Source organism: Sebastes fasciatus, chromosome 2 (genome assembly GCF_043250625.1).
Source record: "Sebastes fasciatus isolate fSebFas1 chromosome 2, fSebFas1.pri, whole genome shotgun sequence".
NCBI lineage: Eukaryota > Metazoa > Chordata > Actinopteri > Perciformes > Sebastidae > Sebastes > Sebastes fasciatus.
In genome coordinates, this window is record NC_133796.1 from 40,341,461 (window position 1) to 40,369,272 (window position 27,812).

At 41.8% G+C, this 27,812-nt stretch overlaps 1 protein-coding gene across 4 annotated transcripts; it reads right to left on the bottom strand.

The window, feature by feature from the left end:
* Positions 1 to 754: 754 nt before the first annotated feature.
* LOC141760767 (uncharacterized) lies at positions 755 to 9,242 on the bottom strand. 4 transcript variants are annotated; one of them, XM_074623848.1, is made up of 15 exons: positions 9,105 to 9,242; positions 8,745 to 8,971; positions 8,009 to 8,107; positions 7,643 to 7,876; positions 6,524 to 6,679; positions 6,165 to 6,398; positions 4,575 to 4,721; positions 3,777 to 3,871; positions 3,632 to 3,679; positions 3,296 to 3,514; positions 2,885 to 3,065; positions 2,595 to 2,768; positions 2,268 to 2,483; positions 1,241 to 1,373; positions 755 to 1,204 (listed from the first exon to the last, which is right to left on the bottom strand). In XM_074623848.1, the coding sequence occupies exons 2-13, from the start codon at positions 8,956 to 8,958 to the stop codon at positions 2,392 to 2,394; spliced, it is 1,893 nt and encodes a 630-aa protein (XP_074479949.1). In that variant the 5' UTR covers positions 8,959 to 8,971; positions 9,105 to 9,242; the 3' UTR covers positions 755 to 1,204; positions 1,241 to 1,373; positions 2,268 to 2,391. The 4 variants fall into 4 exon arrangements, with proteins under 4 accessions (XP_074479949.1, XP_074479933.1, XP_074479941.1 ...); XM_074623832.1 differs by having other exon boundaries at positions 755 to 1,373; XM_074623840.1 differs by lacking the exon at positions 1,241 to 1,373 and having other exon boundaries at positions 1,889 to 2,483.
* Positions 9,243 to 27,812: the final 18,570 nt, after the last annotated feature.

A 27,812-nucleotide genomic window follows, 5' to 3' on the forward strand; every position in this document is an offset into this window, starting at 1 on the left:
CTATGTATACATTTTAGTAGTTGTTTTAACTTAAAAATTGGTGTAGCCCTTTGGGTGCCCCAGACAAAATTGAGATTTGGAAACCGCATCACACATCACAATGGCTTTAAGACAAAAATAAAGATTTTTTCTTTTTCATAAATAACTGCATTTATTATAATCTAAATAAACAATTGGTCCCTGGTATTGTTGGTTTAAAAATGTCAAGTCAGTTCACTCTAACGATAGTTACAGGGGTAAAAAGTGTATTTCTTTCTTTCTTTATTTATTTGTTAATTTGTTACCTCAATTCAGAAAATGAGGAAGGGCATCTGACATTTTTTTCATTTAATTTTGTTTTCTAGAGGGTGCCGCTGAATTCCTAAACATTACTGATTCTTTCAACCTGGTGCAGCACATCTCTGGTTCAACTCATAACCGAGAACACGCCCTTGACCTCGTCTTTACTCTGGGCCTGAATATAAACTCCCTCTCATTGATAGACCTCGTCTCTGACCATAAAGGTAATCTATTGGACTCCTGTATCCAGGCATAAGCAGTCTGTCCATGACCTTTTATGGTATACTATACTATGACTTTTTCATGACATTTGTTATGACATACTATGCTACTACATACTATGACTTTTTTATAAGTTTTTCATGACATAATACACTTTGACTTTTTTAACATATATTTATTTAACTCAAAATGCAGTTAGAAAAAAACAGTATGTTGATTCTCTGTGGTCTAAAGAAAAGATGAATTAATTGGGTTTAATTTAATTAAAGTTTATTTTCATGGCTGAGTATTAAAAATCACATTAAATAATGGCTAATTGGAATATGAGCAGAACCTGCCCAGCCCAAGCTCTCTAAGAAGACGAGGAAAAACTCCTCCAAAGTCCTGAGGCCAGATGGAAAATGGGAAGAAACCTCGGGAAAGGCAATTCAAAGAGAGATCCCCTCTCCTCGAACGGCTGAGGGTGTTACAGGATCTGCAAAAAAAGGGCAAACGATGAATAATAACCATCCATCATCTGTAACCGCTTATCCTATCACAGGGTCGCGGGGGGGCTGGAGCCGATCCCAGCTGACATTGGGCAAAAGTCGCCAGGCCATCACAGGCTAGTGATCGGGTCGCCAGGCCATCACAGGCTGGTGATCGGGTCGCCAGGCCATCACAGGCTAGTGACCGGGTTGCCAGGCCATCACAGTCTGGCGACCTGTCCAGGGTCGCCAGGCCATCACAGGCTGGCAACCGGGTCGCCAGGCCAACGTCGTTCAAACAGGACCACATTGGGCCGGCTCTGTAGTGCCAGCCCATCACAGGCCGATGACCTCGCCAGCCTATCACAGGCCAGCGACCTCGCCAGCCTATCACAGGCCGACGACCTCGCCAGCCTATCACAGGCTGGCCGCCCCGGTTACTCACGTTCTTCCTGTCAAAGATAGAGCAGCATTAATACTTGAAGTATTGTATGGCGAGGACGTGTGTGTTCCGGATTGAGCTGCTCCAGGGTCAGGCGCTTTTCAGGGTCTTCAGTCAGACACATTTGCAAGAAATCCTTGCAATCTGGTAAAAAAGAAGGAGAAGAAAGATGAAGGTGACGGCTACAGAGATCAATCAGAATGTGAACTAAAATGAACAGATTAGTGTCTGTTGACATGTTTGTGTATGTTTTTGTTACCTTTGGACATCCTCTTGTTGAACGTCACGCCGTATTCGAGGAACGCGATGGTCTAAAAAAATGTGTCCCTTGGAGCATTTGTAACAGGACCACTCCCATCTGGCGAGGCAAACACACTGGTGACCTGTCCAGGGTCTCCAGGCCATCACGGGCTGGCGACCAGTCTCCAGGCCATCACAGGTTGGCGACCGGGTCGCAAGGCCATCACAGGCTGGTGACCGGGTCGCCAGGCCATCACAGGCTAGTGACCGGGTCGCCAGGCCATCACAGGCTGGTGACCGGGTCGCCAGGCCATCACAGGCTGGCTACCGGGTCGCCAGGCCATCACAGGCTGGTGACCGGGTCGCCAGGCCATCACAGGCTGGCTACCGGGTCGCCAGGCCATCACAGGCTAGTGACCGGGTCACCAGGCCATCACAGGCTGGCGACCGGGTCGCCAGGCCATCACAGGCTAGCGACCGGGTCGCCAGGCCATCCCAGGCTGGCTACCGGGTCGCCAGGCCATCACAGTCTGGTGACCGGGTTGCCAGGCCATCGTCGTTCAAACAGAACCACATGGGGCCGGCTCTGTAGTGCCAGCCTATCACAGGCCGGTGACCTCGCCAGCCTATCACAGGCTGGCCGCCCCGGTTCCTCACGTTCTTCCTGTCAAAGAGAACACAGCATTAATACTTGGAAGACTTGAGTATCGTATGGCGAGGACGTGTGTATTCCGGGTTGGTTTATCTGAGCCATGGGTGATGCTTGAGCTGCTCCAGGGTCAGGCGCTGTTCGGGGTCTTCAGTCAGACACATTTGCAAGAAATCCCTGCAATCTGGAGAGAAAGAAGGAGAAGAAAGATGAAGGTGACGGCTACAGAGATCCATCAGTGAACTAAAATGAACAGATTAGTTTCTGTTGACATGTTTGTGTATGTTTTTGTTACCTTTGGACATCCTCTCATTGAACGTCACGCCATTTTCGAGGAACGCGAGGGTCTCAAAAAATGCGTTCCTGTGGAGCGTATGAAACAGGACCACTCCAACCTGCCACGCTGTGGTCGGGCCGGCACTGTAGCCTTGACCATTGTACCACTCCGGAGGGATGTAATTAAAGGTACCTAGAGTACACAGACATAATGATAAGACGTTGAGGAGGAGGAGGAGCTTTCTTTAAACGTAAAAGTCACGGATGGGTAAGTTAGTGAAGAGCAGGAGTAGAAGCTAGACATCTTACCGTAGTAGTCGCGGTAATTGGCTCCTCTCTTCACGAAGCAGCTCAGTCCAAAGTCAATGAGGCGAACTCGCGGGACGTCCGAGCCGGTCTCGATCAAGATATTTTCCACCTTGATGTCCCGGTGAAAGATGCTCTTATCCTCAAGATCAATTAATGCATCAACCAGCTGTTTCAGGATGATCTGAGAAACAAAAAGAGAGAGATGAAGGATTGTAGAGGAGGGTGCTTTGACATTTCTTCATGGCTGTTACTCAGCGGGCTACCTCCGGGTCTGAGAAGTGACGCCAACGTGGAAGTGTGATTACTTTGGTGAGGACAATGTACAATAATGACTAGAAATGATGGTCAAAATAATCCCCTCAAGTTCCTATACAACGTTTAAAACACACACAAGATCCTCCAGCAGCTTACCTTGGCCTCTTCCTCTTTTAAGGAGCCTCCCTTTGACCAGATGTACGTGAACAAGTCCATGCAGGGGACTGGTCTCTCCAGCACCAGGATCAGCTCCTGTTCCAGATCGTACCAGTCCAGTAGGGACACAGGTGCCGAGGAGGCCGCTGAGCCACTTGTATTGGCCGCCAGTTTCAACAAGATGGCGACCTCCACAGAGAGCGTATTCCCATGCTCGTCCTGAAACATCACAACAAAGAGGAGGATGAGTGAGAGAAGCTCCACAGAGAAGCAGGATTCATCCAGAATACATCCAATAAGAGAGTGCCGTGTTGAATACAGCACATCTTAACTCACCACGTGTTTGATGCACTGATTGTCGCTCGGGATGTATTTGATGGCAACCTACGAGACACAAACTTTGTCAGCACTTCCTGTCCATACTGTGTGTGTGTGTGTGTGTGTGTGCGTGTGTGTGCAAACGTGTGTGTGTAATACTTACAGGCAAATGATCTGCTTTGCGATATCCAGCAAACACAGATCCACACCCTCCTTCGCCGAGCTTCTCTTGCTGTTGATATTTGTCCTCGAATGCAGCTAAAAAGACAAACAAGGTTTAGTTTTAATAGAGTTGTGAGGAACACTGACTACATGTTACTGAAGCTCTGGGGTGGATTCATACACAGAATGGCCTACGCTGCTATTTACAGGGACCCCATATTGACCAGATTATTTTAATTATTTAAAAAAAACAAAAAACTTTTCCCTTATTGGCCCACAAGAAACATTCAAAAAATGAAGAGGGACACATGTACCCAATCAGCTGACCTTATGAGCCTGGTCCGATGATGTGACCAGGTTCATGAGGTCAATTTGGTTTTCAAATAATACGTCACTACTGGACAGAATAGTGGCAAAATGTCAAAAAGAAAATATGATCACGGAGCACAAAAACAAACAGCACAAGTTCTGAAAGAACACCGTGACCAGAATCTACTAAAGAAAACCCCTAAATTGACGAGTTATGACGAGGTTTAGATTAAAGGCTGTCTCAATGAGGTTGTATACGCCAGTGTTCCCCCACTGTGTACGTGTGGGCCGTGAAATATAACTAGCACGCTTTTATACATGACACTAAATGACTTTTTTCTGGTAACATTAAAGCATGATGAGTAAGGTTGGGGGGGGGGGCATACAAAGAGTAGCCCAGGGGCCCCTGAACACTTTAATCCGCCTCTGCTTAAGCTCTAATATGAATTTTACACTTAACATAAAGCCAAACCTGACATGTATCACTCACCTCTTTGCACACGTACGGGCAAATTGTGTGCGGTGTTCAGTTTGCCGTCCTCGGACTCTGTCAGGTCTGGTCTCTGCTTCTTCTTTCTCTTACCGCCTCTCTTACCGCCTCTCTTGCTCTCATCTTCCGCAGATGAGATACGGTTTTCTACAGATGAGAAAAGAAAAACAGAGGGACATCAGCTTGTTGACAGTCACAGGACCTAACGTGGACAATAAGTCCTCCAAACTAAATGACAACACAGACCGTCATTCAGTGACTTCCAATATGACACATTGGAGTCTTTTCTGCCCTGCTGCCTCTTAGTTAAAGGAATAGCTCGTCATTTCTTTTCACACTTTGCTATTGTATATAGTATGATATTATTATTCTATGTTCATATTTTATATTTTCTAAACTAGTTGTAGTAGTCTGTCATATTTATAGTGTATTCTATCTATCTATCTATCTATCTATCTATCTATCTATCCATCTCATTTTCTATTCTTAATCTTAGTACTTATATTTCTTTACATATACTGTATATTGTGTTTATATTATATATTATATTGTAGCATTATGTACATAATTTACAAGTTACATACTCCTTTATTTCTATTTTCTCACATTCCTTATGTTCATACAAGAGCAACTGTAACGCCCCAACGTCCCCCCGGGGATCAATAAACTATTTCTGATTCTGATTCTGAAGCTGGAGTTGAGCTGTGGCTACTCTAACTTAGCCTAACTTAGCCTAACTTAGCCTAACTTAGTCTAATTTAGCCTAATTTAGCCTAATTTAGCCTAATTTAGCCTAACGTAGCATAATTTAGCCTAACTTAGCCTAATTTAGCCTAACGTAGCCTAATGTATCCTAACTTAGCCTAACTTAGCCTAACTTAGCATAAAGACTCGTGAGGCTGGGGGAAACAGTTAGCCTGGCTCTGTCCAAAGTAAAATAAAATACACCCTCCAATTCAAACTACTATTTCTCTCTGTCCTCTGGTGGTATCTATCCATGCAGATATACTCTATCTGTCTTCATCCTAATACAATGGAGTGGAATGCAGTTTAGTTTGTGGTGCTCACAGCATTGAAGCAGTTAACGGCAACATCTATTTCCAAACACAGGGTCCTTGTTACTCTGGACAATCCACGAGCCTCACTGTGAACACGTTCTATTGGAACAACCTTCTACCAAAGAAATAGAAACTATGGTGTGTTCAGTGGATCATCTATTCCATCCAGGACAATATGGTTGGAAAGAGATGTTGCTTTTAAATTTTCACGTCATTTGTCGATGCTGTGAGCACCAAAATGGAATACCGTTTACCTCTGTTGCACTGGGGTGAATGCAAAAATCTCATAGACAGATATTTAAAAACCTGGAGGGTTAAAGTCCCAAACTATCTGCATAAATAGATACCACTAGAGGGAAGTGAGGATTTGTTTTTCTTTGTAATTTAGGTGAACTGATGTCTATTTAGATCAAGATACCAAAAACCCTGTTGATGGGTATTTCTGTGAAAGATCTGAGTACAACTTCCACCTGGTGTTCAGTAGATGATGATGGTATACACTCCCAACAGCAGTTTCACATGATCAGCTTACCTCTGTGAACGTCCACTGAAGAGGACGGTCCTGCTTCGTCTTCTCTGGCTGTCCTCTTCAATAGTCTCACACAGACATCGTCCTTAGAGCTGTCTGGGTGTTCACCTTCAGAGACCTTTGTCCTGTGCTGCCAGACGGTCTTTATGTCAGGACATGCCTTCCTTTTAGGCCTCCTAGTCGTCCTAGTCCTATCCATTGCTGGCGCTGAACTTGGTTCTGACGTGCTAGGGAGCTCTACGAATTAGAAAAACACAGTGGAACAAATTGTAATTTTTTAAATGTATTTCCTGGTATTAACTCTGAATTAGTGCTTACACTTAACATAAAGCCAAACCCGACATGTATCACTATCTACTGACCAAATCGCACGTGTGCGGGCACATTTTGTGGGGTGCTCAGTTTGTCGTCTCTGGTCTCTGTCAGGTCCAGGTCTGGCTTCCTCTTCTCTTCATCGTCGGTAAGCTTTCTCTTACCGACTCTCTTGCTCTCATTCTCCACAGATGAGATGAGGTTTTCTACAGATGAGAAAAAAACAGAGGGACATCAGCTTGTTGACAGTCACAGGATCTAACGTGGACAATAAGTCCTCCAAACTAAATGACAACACTGACCGTCATTCTGTGACTTCCAAAATGACAAATTTGAGTTGTTTCTGCTCTGCTTTCTCTTAGTTAAAGGTCCCATATCATGCTAATTTTCAGGTTCATACTTGTATTTTGTGTTTCTAATAGAACATGTCTACATGCTGTAATGTTCAAGAAACACATTATTTTCCTCGTACTGTCAGACTGAATATACCTGTAATTACTTTCTGTCTGAAACGCTCCGTTTTAGTACATTTCAATGGAATTGCAACGGAATTGCGTTGCTAAGCAACAGTTTTGGTCCATGTTTACTTCCTGTCAGCTGATGTCATTCACATACACTGCAACAGGAAATAAACTGGGATACATTTATAATGTTTACGTTTAAATCTTTGAAATGGTCTAAATATTGTAGATTTGTGACATCACAAATGGACAGAAATCCTGACGGTTTGTTTCAAACGCACAATTTCTGAATACGGGCTGTGTGTATTTCTCCCTATATTGAGCGTTTTGATAAGAGTATTTATATATCACTTAAACCTGCTTTATAATGTAAAAGACCTGAAAATCTCACTTTCTACAATATGGGACCTTTAAAGGAATAGCTCATCATTTCTTTTCCCACTTTGCTTTTGTATATAGCATGATATTGTTATTCTATGTTCATATTTTATATTTTCTAAGCTAGTTGTAGTAGTCTGGCATATTTATAGTGTATTCTAACATATTCATTATATCTATCTATCTATCTATCTGTCTGTCTGTCTGTCTGTCTGTCTGTCTATCTGTCCATCTATCTATCTATCTATCTATATATCAACTTCCACCTCTGTGTGAACCTGGTGTTCAGTAGATAATGATCCCAACAGAAGTTTCACATGATCAGCTTACCTCTGTGAACGTCCACTGAAGAGGACGGTCCTGCTTCGTCTTCTCTGGCTGTCCTCTTCAATAGTCTCACAAGCTCATCTTGCAGAGAGGTGTCTGGGTGTTCACCTTCAGAGACCCTTGTCCTGTGCTGCCAGTCAGTCTTTGTGTAAGGACAGGTCCTTCTTTTAAGCCTCCTAATCGTCCTAGTCCTATCCATTGCAGGCGTTGAACTTGGTTCTGACGTGCTAGGGAGCTCTACGAATTAGACAAACACAGTGGAACAAATTGAAATTGTAATTTTTAAAAATGTATTTCAAGGTATTAACTCTGAATTAGTGCTTACACTTAACATAAAGCCAAACTTGACATGTATCACTATCTACTGACCTCTTTGCACATGTGCGGGCACATTTTGTGCGGTGTTCAGTTTGTTGTCCTTCGTCTCTGTCAGTAGTCTGTCGTCCTCTGCAGATGAGATGAGGTTTTCTACAGATGAGAAAAAAAACAGAGGAACATCAGCTTGTTGACAATCACAGGACCTAACGTGGACAATAAGTCCTCCAAACTAAATGACAACACAGACCGTCATTCTGTGACTTCCAATATGACAAATATGAGTCTTTTCTGCTCTGCTGCATCTTAGTTAAAGGTCCCATATAGTAAAAAAGTGAGATTTTTAGGTCTTTTATATTATAAAGCAGGTTTAAGTGCTATATAAATACTGTTAAACTATCAAAACGCTCAATATACAGGCATATTCAGGCAGACAGTATGAGAAAAATAAAGTTTTTTTTAACATTACAGCATGTAAACATGGTCTATTAGAAACACAAAATACAAGTATGAACCTGAAAATGAGCCGTTATGGGACCTTTAAAGGAATAGCTCGTCATTTCTTTTCACACGTTGCTATTGTATATAGTATGATATTGTTATTCTATGTTCATATTTAATATTTTCTAAGCTAGTTGTAGTAGTCTGGCATATTTATAGTGTATTCTATCTATCTATCTATCTATCTATCTATCTATCTATCTATCAACTTCCACCTCTGTGTGAACCTGGTGTTCAGTAGATGGTGATGGTATACACTCCCAACAGCAGTTTCACATGATCAGCTTACCTCTGTGAACGTCCACTGAAGAGGACGGTCTTGCTTCGTCTTCTCTGGCTGTCCTCTTCAATAGTCTCACAAGGACATCGTGCAGAGAGGTGTCTGGGTATTCATCTTCTGAGACCTTTGTCCTGTGCTGCCAGTCAGTCTTTGTGTAAGGACAGGTCCTTCTTTGAAGCCTCCTAGTCTTCCTAGTCCTATTCATTGCAGGCGCTGAACTCATTTCTGACGGAGCTCTACGAATCAGAAAAACACAGCGGAACAAATGGAAATTATATATTTTTTTAAGTATTTCCAGGTATTAAGTCTGAATTAGTGCTTACTCCTAAATAAGTCATATTAACGTGAGTGACTGGATTTTTCACTTACCTCAACTTGTTCCAAGAGCTGGAGAAGAGAGAGAGTTAGTGTCCTCTGCCGAGGCTGTCAATGATAAAGTTTCTAAGACGTTTCTAACAGCACAACTCTCAGAGCAACGAGATGTGTCTGAGTGTGTCTAAATGTGTCACTGTGTCTGTGTCCTGAACTTCTAAGGAGTGTTGGAATGTTGTCATTATGATGTCATAAGGGCATCACAGCCAAGTTCTTTCTGGAATATGCAAATGAGTGTGTTTAGAATAAGTTGTGTATGTGTATATATCTGAATTACGTTGCTAGGCAACAGTTTGGGTCCATGTTTACTTGTCAGCTGATGTTATTAACATCCACTGAAACAGGAAATAAGGATTTTTAATACTCAGCCGTGAAAATAAACTTTAATTAAATTTAAACCCAATTAATTCATCTGTTCTTTAGACCACAGAGAATCAACATACTGTTTTTTTAACTGCATTTTGAGTTAAAAAAAATATATGACAAAAAAGTCAAAGTGTATTATGTCATGAAAAACTCAAAAAAAAGTCATAGTATGTAGTATCATGGTATGTCATAACAAATGTCATGAAAAAGTCATAGTATAGTATACCATAAAAGGTCATGGACAGACTGCTTATGCCTGGATACAGGAGTACAATAGATTACCTTTATGGTCAGAGACAAGCTCTATCAATGAGAGGGAGTTTATATTCAGACCCAGAGTAAAGACGAGGTCAAGGGCGTGTTCTCGGTTATGAGTTGAACCAGAGACGTGCTGCACCAGGTTGAAAGAATCAGTAATGTTTAGGAATTCAGTGGCATAATGGTTTGATGGGTCATCAACATGGATATTAAAATCCCCTACAATAAAAATGATATCATGATTGAGGACAATGGAAGAAAGGAATTCAGAAAATTCATCTAAAAAGCTGTTATTTGGTTTTGATCTCAAAACACTGAAAGTTGTCAGTAGTGATTTGTTTACAGTTAAATGGTTGCTGTAGGCAACAGCAAGGCCTCCAACTTGGTCCGTGCACCTCGGGGCACGGCTGGTTTAAGGCATAGGCCTTATAGGCGGTTGCCTATGGTACCACCTTCTGGGGGGTGCTGGTCACACTCTAAAAAATAAAATAAAGAAAGAAAGAAATACACTTTTTACCCCTGTGACTCTCGTTAGAGGGAAACTGACTTTTAAACCACTTTTAAACCAACAATTCCAGGGACCAATTGTTTTATTTATATTGTAGTAAATACAGCTATTTATGACAAAGCCATTGTGATGTGTGTTGCGGTTTCCAAATCTGCAGGCACAGCGGAACATTTTACAAAGGAAGAGTAAACTATATTAGACAAATACGAAGAAGTTATTGTAGCGGTGCACAGAATGATGTCCCACAGGCTCAGTCTGGTGCTACACATTTATTTAGGATGTTCTGCAAAATGTAAAATAATGCTTTAGGTTGACATCGCTACACAGTGCATTCTACTTCTAACTAGTACACAGAGATTCTCATTATCTCACGTATTCACAAGAACAGTAACAAAATGCCAGAAATGCACAAAATCAAAGATTACACCATCTCTAACTCTTTAGAGTGTCATATATCAAAATAATTCCTGTTTAAATAACCTTAGCTCAGCAGCATAACACCATATTTCTTATATTTCTTAATAAACAGTAAACAACAACATAAACAGTAATCATAGCAACGGGAGGGCTCCCTCACATGAGGGCTCATTGTCAAAGCTCCCAGCGCCCCGCGCTACTACTAATGTTACCATGGCGACTGTAACCCTCTATTAGCTGCTAGCTAACTGGCTAAATTGAAGCAGCTAAACATTCACTGAACTGAACACAGTGTCACCGAAGTACAGTGTAAACATTACCCTAACACAGAATTGCTAACTAACATCACCAGCTTACCTGCAAAATGTAAAATAATGCTTTAGGTTGACATCGCTACACAGTTTATTTTACTTCTAACTAGTACACAGAGATTCTCATTATCTCACGTATTCACGCGAGACTTCCCTGTGACGCTCCCTTCACATACACGGCTTCTGTAGCGACACTGCCACCTACTGGTGATCTACTGGCACAACACCCTAATAATGACACTGGCAATAAATAACACTGTACCCTAAATTATAACCACATTGAACTCTTTCTTCTTATAAACACATATGAAACATTACAAACTCTCTTCACTTGCATTACACCCAAGAAATGGTTCTCTTTTATAACCTACACATGACTGATTATGCCACATTATACACATAATCCAGACTAACAGTAACACAATTGAAGCTGCCACAAGCAGGAAAAACAGCTGGCAGAAGAAAAAGATGCCGATGTGTGGATGCGAAAAATTAACAGACTTATTCATTTAACGGAATACTCAAAAGTCAGATATTATCGTCTAAATATTTAGTTTTTGGAAGAGTAATGGATGAAAGGATTATAGTTAATTATGCCTTATATCACCGAGTTTGCTGTATGACTATTTCAACCTCGTTTCAGCTGCGTCCCCGTCTCCAGCGGTGCGAAACGAACTCAAGAGCAAGTAAAAAAATATATATATAAAAACATCATTCAAAGTGGTAATCCAGCTGTCCTTCCTGCATCTGTCAGTTTAAACTGTGTTGTTTTTAGTCTGGATTATGACTTAAAGGTCACCTATTATGCTAAATGCACTTTTCCATGTCTTTTAAACATCAATATCTATCCCCAGTGTGTCTACAGGCCACCATAGTATCATAAAAGACCATCCTCTCTCTTTTTCTCCTGCTCCGTTTGTCCGAAAATGGGTGTAGAAAATCACTTCGCAGATTTTCCTTCTCTTCTGACGTCATTAGAGAAATGCAAGCCATGTAAGGGTTTCCTGGTCGAACCAGAGCAGAACCTTCAGTAGCTGACCCCGCCCCCCACACTCTCAACCGAACTATGAGCAAAGTAGCTCCTGTAACGCTGGGGCCACACAGCGCGCATCATGCTCGCGTGACGGCAGCGTCACGTCGTGGCCGCGTCATGCCCACCTAGGGTGTTCACACTAGACGCGAGTTACCCACGTCTCGGGAGCGTCCCGGAGCTACCTGTCAGCTGTGTTTTTGCTGTTGCTGACAGCCCTTTCTTTCTACATAGAGTTTGCCTTTTAATGGCCATTTAACTTCATAATAAATGTGATTTATATTTATTTAAGACAAAAAAGGGTAAGAACTGTGTGGTAATTTGTAAATATTATTAAAAACAAGCAAATAAATTCATACATAAATATTAATATATAGCCCATATAAATCCCTCTTTTCTGTCAGTGAAGAGGGATTTATATATATATAAATCCCTCTTCACTGACAATGAGGAGGGATTTCTATGGGCTATATATATATATATATATATATATATAAATCCCTCTTCATTGACAGTGAAGAGGGATTTCTGTGGGCTATATATTAATACAAAAAAATAAATAAATACATTAGTAGTAAGAGAGAGCCTACAGCAATCCCTCTTCACTTTGACTGGCACAGTTTTAAACAACATTTCCAGGGGGTTTCGGGTTCCTGTTCTACAGCATTCCAGGTTGCGGCTTTTATCGAAAACGACTTAATTTACATCTGGGGCGGGACAGCAATTTACATTATAAATGCTGATGTTCCGACATCTCAGGCAACTTGGAGCTTTTCACCACCGTGTTGCTGAACTGCGCCTTGATGGAGAAAAACACCTGAAGTATTTCAGAATGATAAATATAAGTAAAGTGTTTTTTTTTTTATTATTATAAAACAAAGCAAAATAAACAGTTTCGTTATTTGTTAACCTTTAGAAAACGAAAATTATTATTAAATATCTTTAAAAAAATTAAATAACACCTCTAAAAGAAAGAACAATAAAGTTACGTGGTGTTTGTTGAGAGAGAGAGAGAGAGAGAGAGAGAGAGAGCGCATCGGAAAAATACTGCCAACTATCACCTGATGTTCTTATAACCTATTAACCCAGTCTATTATATGTATAGCATATGTAGGGTTTCTGCTATGACTACTACAGTGTTTACATAATTAAAAGCCTGTACTATTTTAACTTGATGGAAACCTGCAAGTAGACAACTGCTTTATTTAGAGTATTTCAGAATAAAAGCATTGTGTTAATGAATGAATGATTCTGTGCACTAAAAACGCTAGAGGACTTTTATTTTGAAATCTAGATAGGAAGTGTAAAATATTGATGGTCAGTGACATATTCTACAGATGTCTAGACATGGAAACTGTAGTAATCTTGCTCATATACTGTCAATAGATCACCTTCACTGTCTGTTGCTGCTGGGAGACGCAGCCGAGAGGTAAGCGGCAAGCGTGAAAAATAGGCGAGCCTTCTATTCTATAAAATAGACGCACGTCTGACGTGCGTCTGACGCACGTCTGACGTGCGTCTCATGCGGGCAGTGTGTCCACTCTAACCTGTTAACATGGACGCCGAAATAAAAAACAACACGCGACGTTGCCGTCACGCGAGCATGATGCGCGCTGTGTGGCCCGGGCTTTAGTCTGCAAGAACCAGCAGAACAGGCTTCATGTACTCCCATCATCTAAATATAACATGTTCTTTCACAAAGGCTTCATGTAATTACACTGTTTAAACAGCTGACATTTATATATTATATATATTTGATGTCATGCATGTAGAAGAGTACAGGTAGTAAATAGTGACTTGTAAGCAACACAACACATTTCTGTTTCACAGTCAAACTTTATTTGAGTAGACAGATGACAATATTAATTATTCACAGCATTTGTAATCATCCCACCTGTTAGTTAGTTATGTTGACATGGTACAGGAGAAAGTCTTTCAGCTCCAGTACACTACGGTAACACACGGTCACTTTATTGCTGACTGCACATATGTACATATTACATTTATTTATTTATTTATTGCACATTCTACATTTATTTATTGACGGACTGTACACACTATGTTCACCCATTCACTCTGTATCTTTTATATCTCTATTATTGTCTTTATCATTTTTGTATACCTTTACCTCTCCTGTGATTCACTCTGTTTGCTGATGTTGCTGCTTTGACACCTGAATTTCCCTCCGGGGATTAATAAAGGTTCATCTTATCTTATCTTATCTTATCTTAAACTAAGCTCCGGTGGTCTGTAGTCATGGTAACACAGAGACAGCTCCTACAGTAAATAATATACCATTACTCTGATCTTCCATACATTTATCAGGTGTCTTTTACCAGAAATAATGAACTGACTAGTTTCACATCTTCTATTTTCCAACCTGATGGTCGCTGTGTTTACACACCGTGTCATAGCGGTAGCATGTAGCTAACCCGTTAGCATGTAGATACATGCTAACGGGTTAGCTCTGTATCTCCATGTAAACAACTATTTGCTCACTGATAATGTTTTCTTCTCCTCTGGGATGATTCTGTCGGTCATTTCTCACAGATGGACCTGTAAAGACAGACGTAAAACAGAGTGTGTGTTTACGGTTTACAGAGTTGATGCATGAGGTAAACACTGAGCTAACTAACAGAGATATAAATAGTATTATTTACCTGAGAGAAACCGTCAGGAAAACTGGAATCTGAACCGCAGATGTTGTTCATTTGTCGCCGATTTCTGATCAGATTCCTCCGGTAACGTGCGCTGGGTGAAGTTTCTGGTTTATAAACTTTAAAGTGGTTTATAAACTCTATTCTAGCTGCCTCTCCCTCTCCTTACTGTCAGAGCTACAGGCAGCTCTCTCTCTCTGTCCGTGACGTTGTGTTGTTGAGGACATTTGATTGACAGAAACGCTGACCAATCAGAGCAGAGTGGGAGGAGACAGGCTGTAAATCAGGATCTCTCAGACAGAGGCTAAATGCAGGCTGAGTGAGAGAGACACTATGAGAAGAATAAAGTTTTTTTTGAACATTGCAGCATGTAAACATGTTCTAGTGCAACATCAAAATACATCTATGAACCTGGAAATGAGCATAATATGAGACCTTTAAATTTCTTCATATGTGTGTAATATTACCATACGATCCCCGCACCGAGCTCTGATTGGTCAGTAGGCCGTGCTTTTATACGAGTTGATCTCTTATCTGGAACATAACCTGCTCCGGAGCAGGTTAGCTGTTCAGCATCAGTTATCATGGTGATCTACCCCGGTAAGAAGTGATCCACCTTCGTAGGACGGAAAACCCTGAAGGGGGTAACCCTGAAGTTACCTCGCTATAACGCCAAATCCTGCTTCTAGTACAGGTCTCTGGTGTTAGTTAAGTATGTAACAAAAGTAAGGTAAACTAGGTCAGCGTTGACTTTTGGTTTCACATGGTACATGAACGGCGCTCTCCTGGGTGAAAGTCCTGTGTTTGTTTGACCCATTCATCCACCCTGACCTCCTCCCTACACAGACTTTGTTGCTCTTACGTCACCTGTCTTCCTTAGAGGCAGCCCTGCATGTCCTGGCTCGTGATTACGTGGGTTAATATATGAATTATAGTGCATTACTTTTCTTAGGTATAAGTGTGAACCATGAATGAGAACAGCCTGAACTACCAGGAATTATGTCACTCTGTTTTCCATTGGCGGGAATCACTTTAATGCCTTTTTGCTTGAAATTTTAGTCGGACATATAATCTTCAGTGGTTAACTTTAGTTTAAAGTTTGAAGTTTGAAGAACATGTGGCTAGTAAATGTCGTGCTATATTATGTATTAATGGTGTAAGAGTAGATGTGTGTTGTTTCTTTCTATGCTGGATGTCTCAGTGGAGAAATTAACTCAACCACACTGATCTAACAGCACACAGTAGACAGGCTCTGCTTCTGTACTGTACTGTGTGAAGGAAGTGGACCACACCTCAGAGGGAAAGAGGGTAGAAAACATCCTCAGTAAACAGCCTGAGAGCAGGAAACCCTCTCTCTGTTCTCTCTGGCCCTGACCTGACACTGTTTCACTTCCATCTGTGTGCTGAGCCGGCACACACTAAAGGCCTGGGCAGAGTTGGGTCTATATTTAAACAATAGCACACTTGTACATCTGTCCAAGGCTCAGAAAGGAATTTTCTTTGTCATGACTGCTTCCTCAGTTGTGTTTTTTCGCCCATTCTGCTTCTCTGTCCTTCCTTCCAGCCACATTCTTATATAGTATTGCCATTCTCCCTTCATCCACCAGATGCCCTCAGACTTTCCTCAACCTGGTCACCTGACTCCCACATCCTCCTCCTCACCTGTCCCTCACCATTTCCCAAAAATACAGAGTAGAGATATTGACTTTGATGATGGTGATAGTGCCAACAGTTGACCCCATATGACATGACCCCACACTGGCCTCCCACTTGTAACCTTTGCCAGACGTGTTCACTGGGACCAAGCCGGATGCCGGTGACTGAACCTGGGTGGTTTGCCCCTGTGCCGATACTGGCACCCTTACATCCACTACTACTTTAGCAAGACTCGGTCCAAACCGAGTATCTGTCTGGACCGTATATGGTCAGTATGTGAATTTGTGGGTAAATTGTTACACAAGTAGTCAGAGGTCATGTCTATAATGTTTTGTGAACAGTTTTTTTTTCCACTTATATCTTAATGTTTGATTGAAAGACAACTTATAATGAAGCAAATGATATTAAGTAATAGTGAATGGTAACATTAGTATTACTAGATAATATAAGATATGATAGATAGAATGACTAGAGTAATTATTTGTCATTATATTATACATTCTATACAAGGTGAAAGGTATCAGCATGACATACAGTATGCAAGGTTAAAAGTATTTCAGTTTTATATTAAAGCATGTGTATCAAAAGCATTCATCATATAAGTGGTGTGCAACAATATATACATACTTCGCGAAGGTTCATGTCATCACTGACGTTGTTGCTGCCGTATTTATTCCTAGATGGAGTGTTAATGGAGCAGCTACAATGTTAGCATAGCCTGGCACTGATCGATCCAAACTCCATTCAGAATACAAGCATTTTAAAAGTTGTTTTCTTGTTGTGTTGCGGACAGACCCGACAAAGCATGAATTCAGACTTTTTACTAATCAGCATCATAATGCCGTTATTTCGGCATCATTTTGATCTGTTTATTGCAATTCAATCCCAGCACAGTCTGTTTATTTTGGGTTCATACCGCAGTAGCGATGTGTGGCTTGCTAGATACAGATACAGTATGTGAATACAGCTCGCCGCCAGGTGACGTTATGAACCCAGACACAAAGGCGTTTGGTTTTCTGACATATCTGGGACTTCCACAACATGTACAAAGCAGCAGCAGTGGTTATTTCTGGAGGAAAACGAGGCGAAAATTTGCTTCGAGCTTGGAGCGAATGCACGGTAACACAATACGAAGCACAACGTAACGTAACTTAAAAGAACATAAACAACAGCACATGCACAACAACAGCTCTATGTAATGATTCATTGAACCACTGACACGCTCCCCAGAAAACATAAGCACAGAACTGTTCTCCGCCTTTTCATTTTGAATGAGCAACGGCTAATGAGGAAACTCCAACAGTCGGCCGACCAATCCTGTAACTTCATCACTCAGTCAGTCACTCAGTGACAGACTTTTGCATTTGTAGGGCTGGCCCTCTGAGGTCCAGCCAAAAATACCTGTCCAAGGGGCTGATCACACCGAGACGCATTGCTAGAAACGCTGCGCCAGCAAAACCATTGTTTTCCTATATATGGTATGGCGCGCCAACCATGCACTCCTCTCTTGCGGCACGTTTCTCTAGCGGCTTTTAGACGTGCATTAAAAACTTAAATATTCTCAACTTTTCAGTGCTTGGCCCTGGCAGCCAATCAAATCAAGCAAGAGGCGGGCTTTACTACTTTACCACTTCCTTCGTGTTTTGGTGATTTGGCTAGCTAGCTGTTGGGCTGTGAGAGGGAAGGGGGGATCCATACCTCATGTCATGTCATGGTTTCATGTAGGCTACTGTCTGAGAGAGAGAGAGAGATGCACAACAACCAGCACAGCAGCTATAAGTAGTACTCTAATACAAATAGGACCAATAACAATAATCAATAGCAGCAACAGCAGGTTGCGCGCGCAGCCCCGCTCCACAGGCGCATCATGCTGTTTTTGCCTCACGCCCTTTGCCATGGTGTTTTTGAAGCCTGTAGCGACCGTGGCTGTATAAACAGAACAGGATACAGCGCTGGAGGCTCCCATTCATTCCTATGAGAGTTGCTCAGTAGCGCATGAGGCCAAAATGGCTCGACTGCCAAGTGATAAAGAACCCGGATCTTCCGGCGAACTTCCTCATCCATTGGACCCACAGAGCAGGCGCAGTAGTGTTTTCCTTGAACCCCGCCTCCCAGCCCTCGCTCCAGCCTCGGTCTGGGCCTCATTCACATAAATGGAGGAAGGGAAATAACTCTGGATTCAGCTATTAGTGCGTTTTACAACTTTTAGGACCTAATGATTTGAATAAGGGTTATTCAAGTGTTTGTACAGGGAAGTTGGTTTTCTTAAAAAAAAATGTCTTAATATATTACAGACGTCTCTTTCCCAATGTACATCTATGGGGGAAAGTCTTTTTGGGCCCAATGGAATCACTTGACAGACACGGAAGTTGTAATTACATCGTTTGGCCACTACAAAAATTTGCTTCAAAGCCTGGCGCTCTTCCCGGGAGCTTGGTAGCGACACGTCTCGGTGTTATCAGCCCCTAAGGGATTGTATGAGGTTTTTACTGTATACCTCAACTGCTTATTAACACACAAAACACAAAGAAATACCAGAAGAAAAGAAGAAGAAGAAGCCTAGCACCTTGTTCACAGGTCTCTCACAAACCTGAAGCTTTTGGGCAAGTCTGCGTTGAACCTGTATTTTACATACTCATCTCTGATTATTATTATTTTTATCATTTTCTTGTACTTACCTACTACCAATTTCTGTATTACAGTTTTGCCAACACAGAATATTCCTCCATATTTTTTATTACACAGCTGTTTAATACTCGATTCTGATTGGTCAATCACGGCGTTCTGCGGTCTGTAATTTCTTTATAACAGACCGTTGCTATGTATAGCAGACCGTTGCTATGTATAGCAGACCGTTGCTATGGACGCAGTTCAGATGTAGGACTCTGGAGGATCGTTTTTGCGTCAAAATATTGATTTCTTCAGCAAGTAGCCGTGTAATAAACGGGATAACGTAAAGCTAGAGCAGGGGTCAGCAACCTTTACTTTCAAAAGAGCCATTTTAGGCAAAAAAACAAAAACAAAAAAAAATTGCTGGCGCCGCAAAACATTTGAGCATTGCGATGAAGGTAACACAGTTTATAGTCTAAGTATATAGTATATAAGTCTAATGCAGTGAGGGCAAATGTACTACGGAGTATTAGGGCCACATTGAGGGGAAAAAATCTGAGATTTCCAGAATAAAGACATAATATTACGCAAATAAAGTCATAACTTTATAAGAAAAAAGAAAATAACACGGAAAATTACTACTTTATAATATTATGACTATTCTCATAATATTATGACTTTTTTCTTGTAAACATTTTACTTTATTTTCATAATATTACAACTTTTTTCTCATAAACCTATGAATTTATTCTCGAAATCTCAGATTTATTTTTTTCCCTTAAAGGTCACCTATTATGCAAAATGCACTTTTCCATGTCTTTTAAACATCAATATCTGTCCCCAGTGTGTCTACAGGCCACCATAGTATCATAAAAGACCATCCTCTCTCTTTTTCTCCTCCTCCGTTTGTCCGGAAATGGGTGCAGAAAAAAAATTCGCTTTTTTCCTTGTATTTTGACGTCATTAGACAATGCAAGTCACGTGAGGGTTTCCTGGTCGAACCAGAGAGAACCTTCAGTAGCTGACCCAGTGTAATTACACTGTTTAAACAGATGATATTTATATATTATATATATTTGATGTCATGCATGTAGCAGATTACAGGTAGTAAATAGTGACTTGTAAGCAACACAACACATTTCTGTTTCACAGTCAAACTTTATTTGAGTAGACAGATGACAATATTAATTATTCACAGCATTTGTAATCATCTCACCTGTTAGTTAGTTATGTTGACATGGTACAGGAGAAAGTCTTCAGCTCTGGTAAACTATGGTAAGCTAAGCTCCGGTGGTCTGTAGTCATGGTAACACAGAGACAGCTACTACTGTAAATAATATACCATTACTCTGATCTTCCATACATTTATCTTTTAGCAGAAATAATGAACTGACTACTGTTTCACATCTTCTATTTTCCACCCTGATGGTCGCTGTGTTTACACACCGTGTCATAGCGGTAGCATGTAGCTAACCCGTTAGCATGTAGCTACATGCTAATGGGTTAGCTACATGCTACCGGGTTAGCTTTGTATCTCCATGTAAACAGAGCCATCTGCCCACAGCTGTCTGCTCTCCTCTGGGATGATTCTGTCGGTCATTTCTCACAGATGGATCTGTAAAGACAGACGTAAAACAGAGTGTATGTTTACGGTTTACAGAGTTGATGCATGAGGTAAACACTGAGCTAACTAACAGAGATATAAATAGTATTATTTACCTGAGAGAAACCGTCAGGAAAACCTGGAATCTGGACCGCAGATGTTCATCATGTGTCGCCGATTTCTGATCAGATTCCTCCGGTAACGTGCGCTGGGTGAAGTTTCTGGTTTATAAACTTTAAAGTGGTTTATAAACTTTATTCTAGCTGCTATCTCTCCACTCGTCTCTGTCTCTCTCTCTCTCTCTCTCTCTCTCAGAGAGCGCTTCTCCGGGAGGGAGGGGGAGGGTGACGCTGTTGTTGAGGACGTTTGATTGACAGAAAACGCTGACCAATCAGAGCAGAGTGGGAGGAGACAGAGGCTACAGACACAGAAATCAGCACTTTTGGAAATGGGCTGAAACAGAGGTTATAGAGACATGCTGGAATGCATGATCTGATTGTTTTTTTGAAAAAAAAACTTCAGAGACATGGTTTGGAGGTGTCTGAGACCTATAATAACTAGTTTAAATGGAGTATAATATGTGACCTTTAATGTGGCCTTAATTCTCCGTCGTACCATAGACCTACAACAATGATAAATAAAAATGAAAATGTAAACAAAAAAACATTTATTCATTTCCATTTTTAATAATCCACAGGGAGCCACTGGAGAGGAGCTAAAGAGATGCATGTGGCTCCGGAGCTGCAGGTTGCAGACCCCTGCACTACACCTATACTGTATATGTTTGTTATATAAACACTGTTTAAAGCAGAGAAATAACTTGGATCATAATTGATGACTTTGTGTAAATCTCTTGTCGACCACAGTTGATTTTGTACCTGTCTGCTGTCAAAATTAGAGCTTACACACTAGGCGTACTTATAGGAGCTCGTCAGTGTATTCCTTGGACTCACGCCTTGCAGAGCAGAACCTGAACTGTCAAAACAATGCGCCGCCATTTGTACAATAGAGGCTTTGAATTCACAATCAGAGCGTTACTGTGTAGATCCCGGCCAGCAATTTTCTGTCAGTCTTGCGAAACAGGACGGTGAGTCTGACCGGAGAGTACAGTACAGACAGTACAGAGGTAACATAAAGCAGCAGGGAAGCATGACGTCACACACTTTGAATGTTACTGCTGGTTCACATTAGCTTGTACACACACACACACACACACACACACACACACACACACATACTGTATATACATATATCATATTGTGTTTTAATGCTTGCAATCAATATATGTTTGGCCATATGGGCTACAGGGTCCAGTGGGGAGGAATAGCTTACAGTTCAAAAGCAGAGGCTAGATTGGGATTTGGGGCCACAGTTAAAGGGGCTCTATATAAGAATCAGAAATGTCTTGTTAACAGCGACACCTGTGTCCGTTAAGTCAAACGAAAGTCAGCATTCTGCTGCTCGCGCTCTTGCTCGCTCTACATAGACATGAACGAGCATCGCTCAACACAGTGAGTCGACACACGTCAGCTAAAAGCACAATATCACTCTATATTTCAGCTGCTTGGCAGTAATGTTAGCTGACCAGACGAAGGTCTCTCCATGAATCAATGCTGATCCTAGTGTTGGCTTTTCCTGCCTCAGCCTCCCGACCGCGGCCGGAGGGAACGGGGGAGACGCCGGAGTTTTGGTCGGAGACGATAACGTTTCTCTCTGCGGAGCCCCGTCACTTCACAAGACACGGGAAACCTCTGTTGGTCTGGAGGAGCTGCAGCAGTTATTTCTGCACAAACGTCCACTGTGCATTCACTAGATATTCTCAGAGCTAAACTAACTCTGCTGCAGTGTGGAGTGTGCACACATGCACGTGAGAGGTGGAGCGAGAGAGCGAGAACGAGCGCGGTGTGTGAGTGAAGACAGGCAGAGGAGCAGAGTACAGCAGAGACTCCGGCCCTGGAGACCAAAGCTACGGTCTCCCCCGCAACCTCTGACCGCGGTCAGGGGGCCGCAGCAGGAAGAGTTAACACTGTTTTGCAAGACGGGCTTCACTAGATAGAACTTTGTGGTTTTGGTGCTTCCGTGTAGTTTGTGTTGGAGTCTTGTCTGAACAGCGTAGCCACACTCGCATGGGACACCGACCCACAATGATTTAGAAGAGTGTAAGTGTAAGAAGTTACAAACAGTACCTCTAAAAAAAAACTGAAAAGAAAAAACAAACAAACTGATGTTTTGAATAACGTTTCATATGTTATCATGGTATAAGGCCTTACAATGTTTGGATTCAATCAGCAGGAGTAGATGTCAATTAGAAGTGGTGTACATCATCTGAGAGCTGGGAACTTAAGATTCATTTGAGATGCTGCGCAGCACAGTGTGTCAAGATGTTCTAGTCATAAATATGTAATCAAAACAATGCCATAATCATGTCATTATAGCAAGACATTCTGATGTTATGACCAGAAAACATTTACCGTTACAACACTAATTCTGTAGTCGGCTTTCACATACAAGGAATGCCCTTTGGTGTACTGGCGCATAACAGACACATAATAAGAGAAAATGAAATGAAAAATAACAGCAAAAGGATTGCAAAAATCAAGAAGCATAAATATAGAATAGAAGAAAATTACAATTAAAAAATAAATGAAAAAATATTATACAAAATATGAACATTATATCTGAATTAAAATGAAAGTTTTTAGAAGTGGTAGAAATGTGCAAATTTGTTCAAGGAATGAGCAGAGGTTCACATTACTGAAAGAATATGCAATGCACAGAGATATAGTCCCAAAGATGACCCATGGTGGGTCTTGCTTTATTACCTGATCTTGACACTGACTTGTAGTGGGGCTCTGTGTCGAAATCTACTTTGAATGCCGTCATTATTTCAATTTTGTGCTCGTATGTTACATATTCCAAAACTGATGTGGCTATTCAAATTACCATAGCGCAGATCTGGTGCACATAGCGCTATGTGCGTTCACACCTGTACCTAGAGCTGTCAACTTGTGATCTGATCACTCAGGACGCATGTTAATACCAGGTGTGAACAGGACCTAAGAGTGGGAGGAAGGGGGCCCGGCAACTCATTTCTGCCCCGCGCCCCCTAGGAGGCTTTTGGTATCCTGGGAGATCCAAAACAGACATCTGGAAGGGTATAGGGATGAGGGGAGCTGGGTTCAAGTATTCTTTATTAAGTACTCTGGTCATGTGACTTAACATCCACCTAGGAACAGCTGCTGATATATTTTTTTAATTATATAAAGAGATCATGGATGTATTACTGAATGGGCCTGCTTGGCCCAGGCCCAGGAGCCCAAAGTGTGAGGGGTCCCCCCTGGCCTTCACCTACAAAATGTTACTCAAAGAGACACGCACCAACCAGGAAGAGACTCAAAATGACCACAAGGAAACATAAAGTGACTACAAAGAGACACAAAAAGATTACAGAGACCAAAACAACTACAAAGAGACAAAGACAACTACAGAGAGACACAAAGAGAAGCAAAACAACTACAAAGAGACACAAAGAGACTAAAAAGAGATGCAAAACAGCTGCAAAGAGAAGCAAAACAACTACAGAGAGACAAAAGGAGACTACAAAGAGATGCAAAACAACTACTAAGAGACAAAAGGAGACTACAAAGAGATGCAAAACAACTACAAAGAGACAAAAGGAGACTACAAAGAGATGCAAAACAACTACAGAGAGACAAAAGGAGACTACAAAGAGATGCAAAACAACTACAGAGAGACAAAAGGAGACTACAAAGAGATGCAAACCAACTACAGAGAGACAAAAGGAGACTACAAAGAGATGCAAAACAACTACTAAGAGACAAAAGGAGACTACAAAAGGAATGCAAAACAACTACAAAGAGACAAAAGGAGACTACAAAGAGATGCAAAACAACTACAGAGACAAAAGAAATACAAAGAGATGCAAACCAACTACAGAGAGACAAAAGGAGACTACAAAGAGATGCAAAACAACTACAAAGAGACAAAAGGAGACTACAAAGAGATGCAAAACAACTACAGAGAGACAAAAGGAGACTACAAAGAGATGCAAACCAACTACAGAGAGACAAAAGGAGACTACAAAGAGATGCAAAACAACTACAAAGAGACAAAAGGAGACTACAAAGAGATGCAAAACAACTACAGAGAGACAAAAGGAGACTACAAAGAGATGCAAACCAACTACAGAGAGACAAAAGGAGACTACAAAGAGATGCAAACCAACTACAGAGAGACAGAAGGAGACTACAAAGAGACCAAAACAACTGCAAAGAGATGCAAAACAGCTGCAAAGAGACACAAAGAGACTCACAACGACTATGAAAAGGGCAAAACAACCACAAAGAGACACAAAACAACAACAAAAAGAGGCTAAACAACTACAGAGTATGTCTTTGTCCTATGTGGGAGAGGTGGTGGGGCCTAGCATGTCTGTGCCCAGAGGACCCACTGTCTCATAATCCGCCCATGAAAGTGAAAACATAAGTGACTCTGAGGATACTTTGCCCTAAAAGTTAAAAAGGATTATCACTATTGCAGATGCAATGTTCTGAGAACATGCAAACTCCACACAGAAGGGCCCTAAGGCCAGATCCAAACCGGCAACCCTCTTGTTGTGAGGTGACAGTGCTAACCACTGCACCACCTTGCAGCCCCAATATATAATATTCATAACTATATTTTCATTAGTGTATAATCACCTGAAACTAAGAATGGTTGTGTTTTCGTTAGCTTAGAATGAGTCCTTCATATCTACATAGGGAGCAGGTCCTCTCCACAGAGTCCGCCATGTTGGACCACCATGTTTCTACCGTAGCCCAGAATGGACAAACCAAACACTGGTTACCTGAAGGCCACCATAGTTCACCCACACACTTGTGAAACTGCGGTAACGTTAGCCGTGGAGTGCAAAACCGACAACTGACTTCCGTTGCTCCTAAAGTAGTGTTATTATGGTATGAGTGGCCTCTGAGCGAGGCGAACGCCGTGAACACGGTTTTGCACTCGGCGGCTAATAAGTATTTTGGTATTTTACAGGAGAACGACGAGGAGGAATCGCCCCGAGTGCCCGCTGTAAAATACCCTGCACGCCAGCCTCACCCAACTGAAATACATCGACAATAAATGAATTGATCAATAAATACAACTGTGTGTTTATTTACCCTGTTAACAATATGTACCAATAAGTGCGTTCAATAACCATTAATGCATTGTAATCATAGTTATAGTTATAGTTATCAACATCCAGTAACGGCGAGCCGTCATTACACTTGGAAAGGAAGGAGTACTCAGATGGTTGCAATCTGCAACCACACCACTAGATGCCGCCAAATCCTACACACGTACCTTTAAGCACCACTGTGTACTTTACAGCCTCACATAACCGCTAGCTGTAGCTCTTTGGACTTTCATTAAAGTTGTTTGAGCAGCAAGCAGGAAAAGCAGTAACAGCTGCTATCTTGTTTCCACACCCTTATGGCAATAGTATCCCCCACCCTCCACCTGGCTTTAAGACAAGAGGAAGTTAGGATACAAAAAAATAACCCACTGCCTCCCCTCAGGATGTGTGAGCAGTGCTTACATCACAGGGAAATCACACCCACTTTCCCACAGTATGGAGAGATGAGGTGATCCCTGATAAAGTCCAAACAGTGACTGCAGCAGACTGCGGTGACTGAGGCACAGGCCAGTGTAAATATTTGTGTTTGTGTGTGAGGACAATAGTGAGCCGGGTGGGGTGGGGACAGGATGTGTGTCTGTGTGTATTGTGAGTGGGTTGGGGTTTAACAATGTGTGCACCTTCTACTCATCTTGAGGAAGTTCTCCAACTACTCTGAATCCAAAAAAAGATCCTGAAAGCATTGTGGCTCAAAGGTCAGTGTGTGTGTGTGTGTGTGGGTGTGAACGTGACCAGCTGACCATGTTTCCCCTGCAGGCATTCAGGACCAAAAGAAAAAGAGGGTCCCAACAAGGCTAAGGTAAAGTCAGTCCTGCACTGAGAGGGGAGCCAAAGAAGGGCTGTGCCTGGAATTAAAAATTGACTTGACAGAGAGCCAAGTTTCCACATTCTGTGGCTGAATGTGAATGGAGGGTGTTTTCTGTAAAATAGAGCAGATGTCAAGGCTGGGGGAACAACTGTTTAGTTCCATCACCTGCAATAACAGCAGAGGATCACCTCCCATCATGTTCACAAGCAGATCTGCTGGGAGGTGCCATCTGAATGCCTCTTACTGGTTGTGATGTCACCAAATAATCTTGTATGTCTTCCTCTGTATAGTCCCAGTGGCAAAACAAAATAAAAGCACCGCACGAGGATCAGGTAAGAAAAATTAAAAAAAAAAAAAAAAACGAAAAAAAAAAAAAACGAAACAAAGGTCACTAAGGAGCTTAATTATTTATGCAATCTGTTCATGATGTAGATGGAAACATGCATTGATTCACATTTACTGTCTGCCGACTAGGGATGTCAATAATTAACCGTTTACCCGTTAACCGACATCAAGCATTTTAACCGATTAATGCTATCTGTTAAAACGGTTAAAAGAAATGTTAATAATTAATTAAAAAGCTGAGCGGCTCAGATGAGCAGCTCGTTTCTTTAAGGAGAAAAGCTGGTCCACCTTAAAAACCCACCTTAAGAGGCGGAGCCGGAGTTGCAGGATACAGGAAGTCGTCTCCGGTCTCTGGCTTGCTTGAGTGGAGTGGAGGAGTTGTAGTTTCATAGCATTTATTCACCGACAAATAAACTGTACACACACTGCTACACCTACGTTCACAGCTAGAACGCCACCAACAACCTCACACTCACCGCCAACACACACACACACACACACACGGTCTGTTGGAAACTCGCTAAAGTTACGCAGACTACGTTTGCGGCGGCGAGCACGAAGCCTCCGGCAATGCTAGAGCTGCTAACGTAGCACAAATACACACACTGTTTGTTGGACACTCGCTAAAGTAACGCCGGGCAGAAACACAGCTGACAACCTGCTAAACTAAACTAAATGTGCGGTGGAGACTTTTACTGGGAAAGTGGCTGCATGTCCGCGACACTACATGCAGCATCGTAGCTGCTAAGTTAACGCTCCCGGACGGTGAACTGGAGACTCCCGTCAACCAATATCTGTTGTGCTCCTGCAGCTGGCGCACAGCTGCATGCGAGGCACAAATCTTGTCGGTTAACGGTTAATAATCGGTTAACGAGGGTCGTTTATCGGTTAAGAAAATTTTCAAAATGAACATCCTTACTGCCGACATTATTTTGT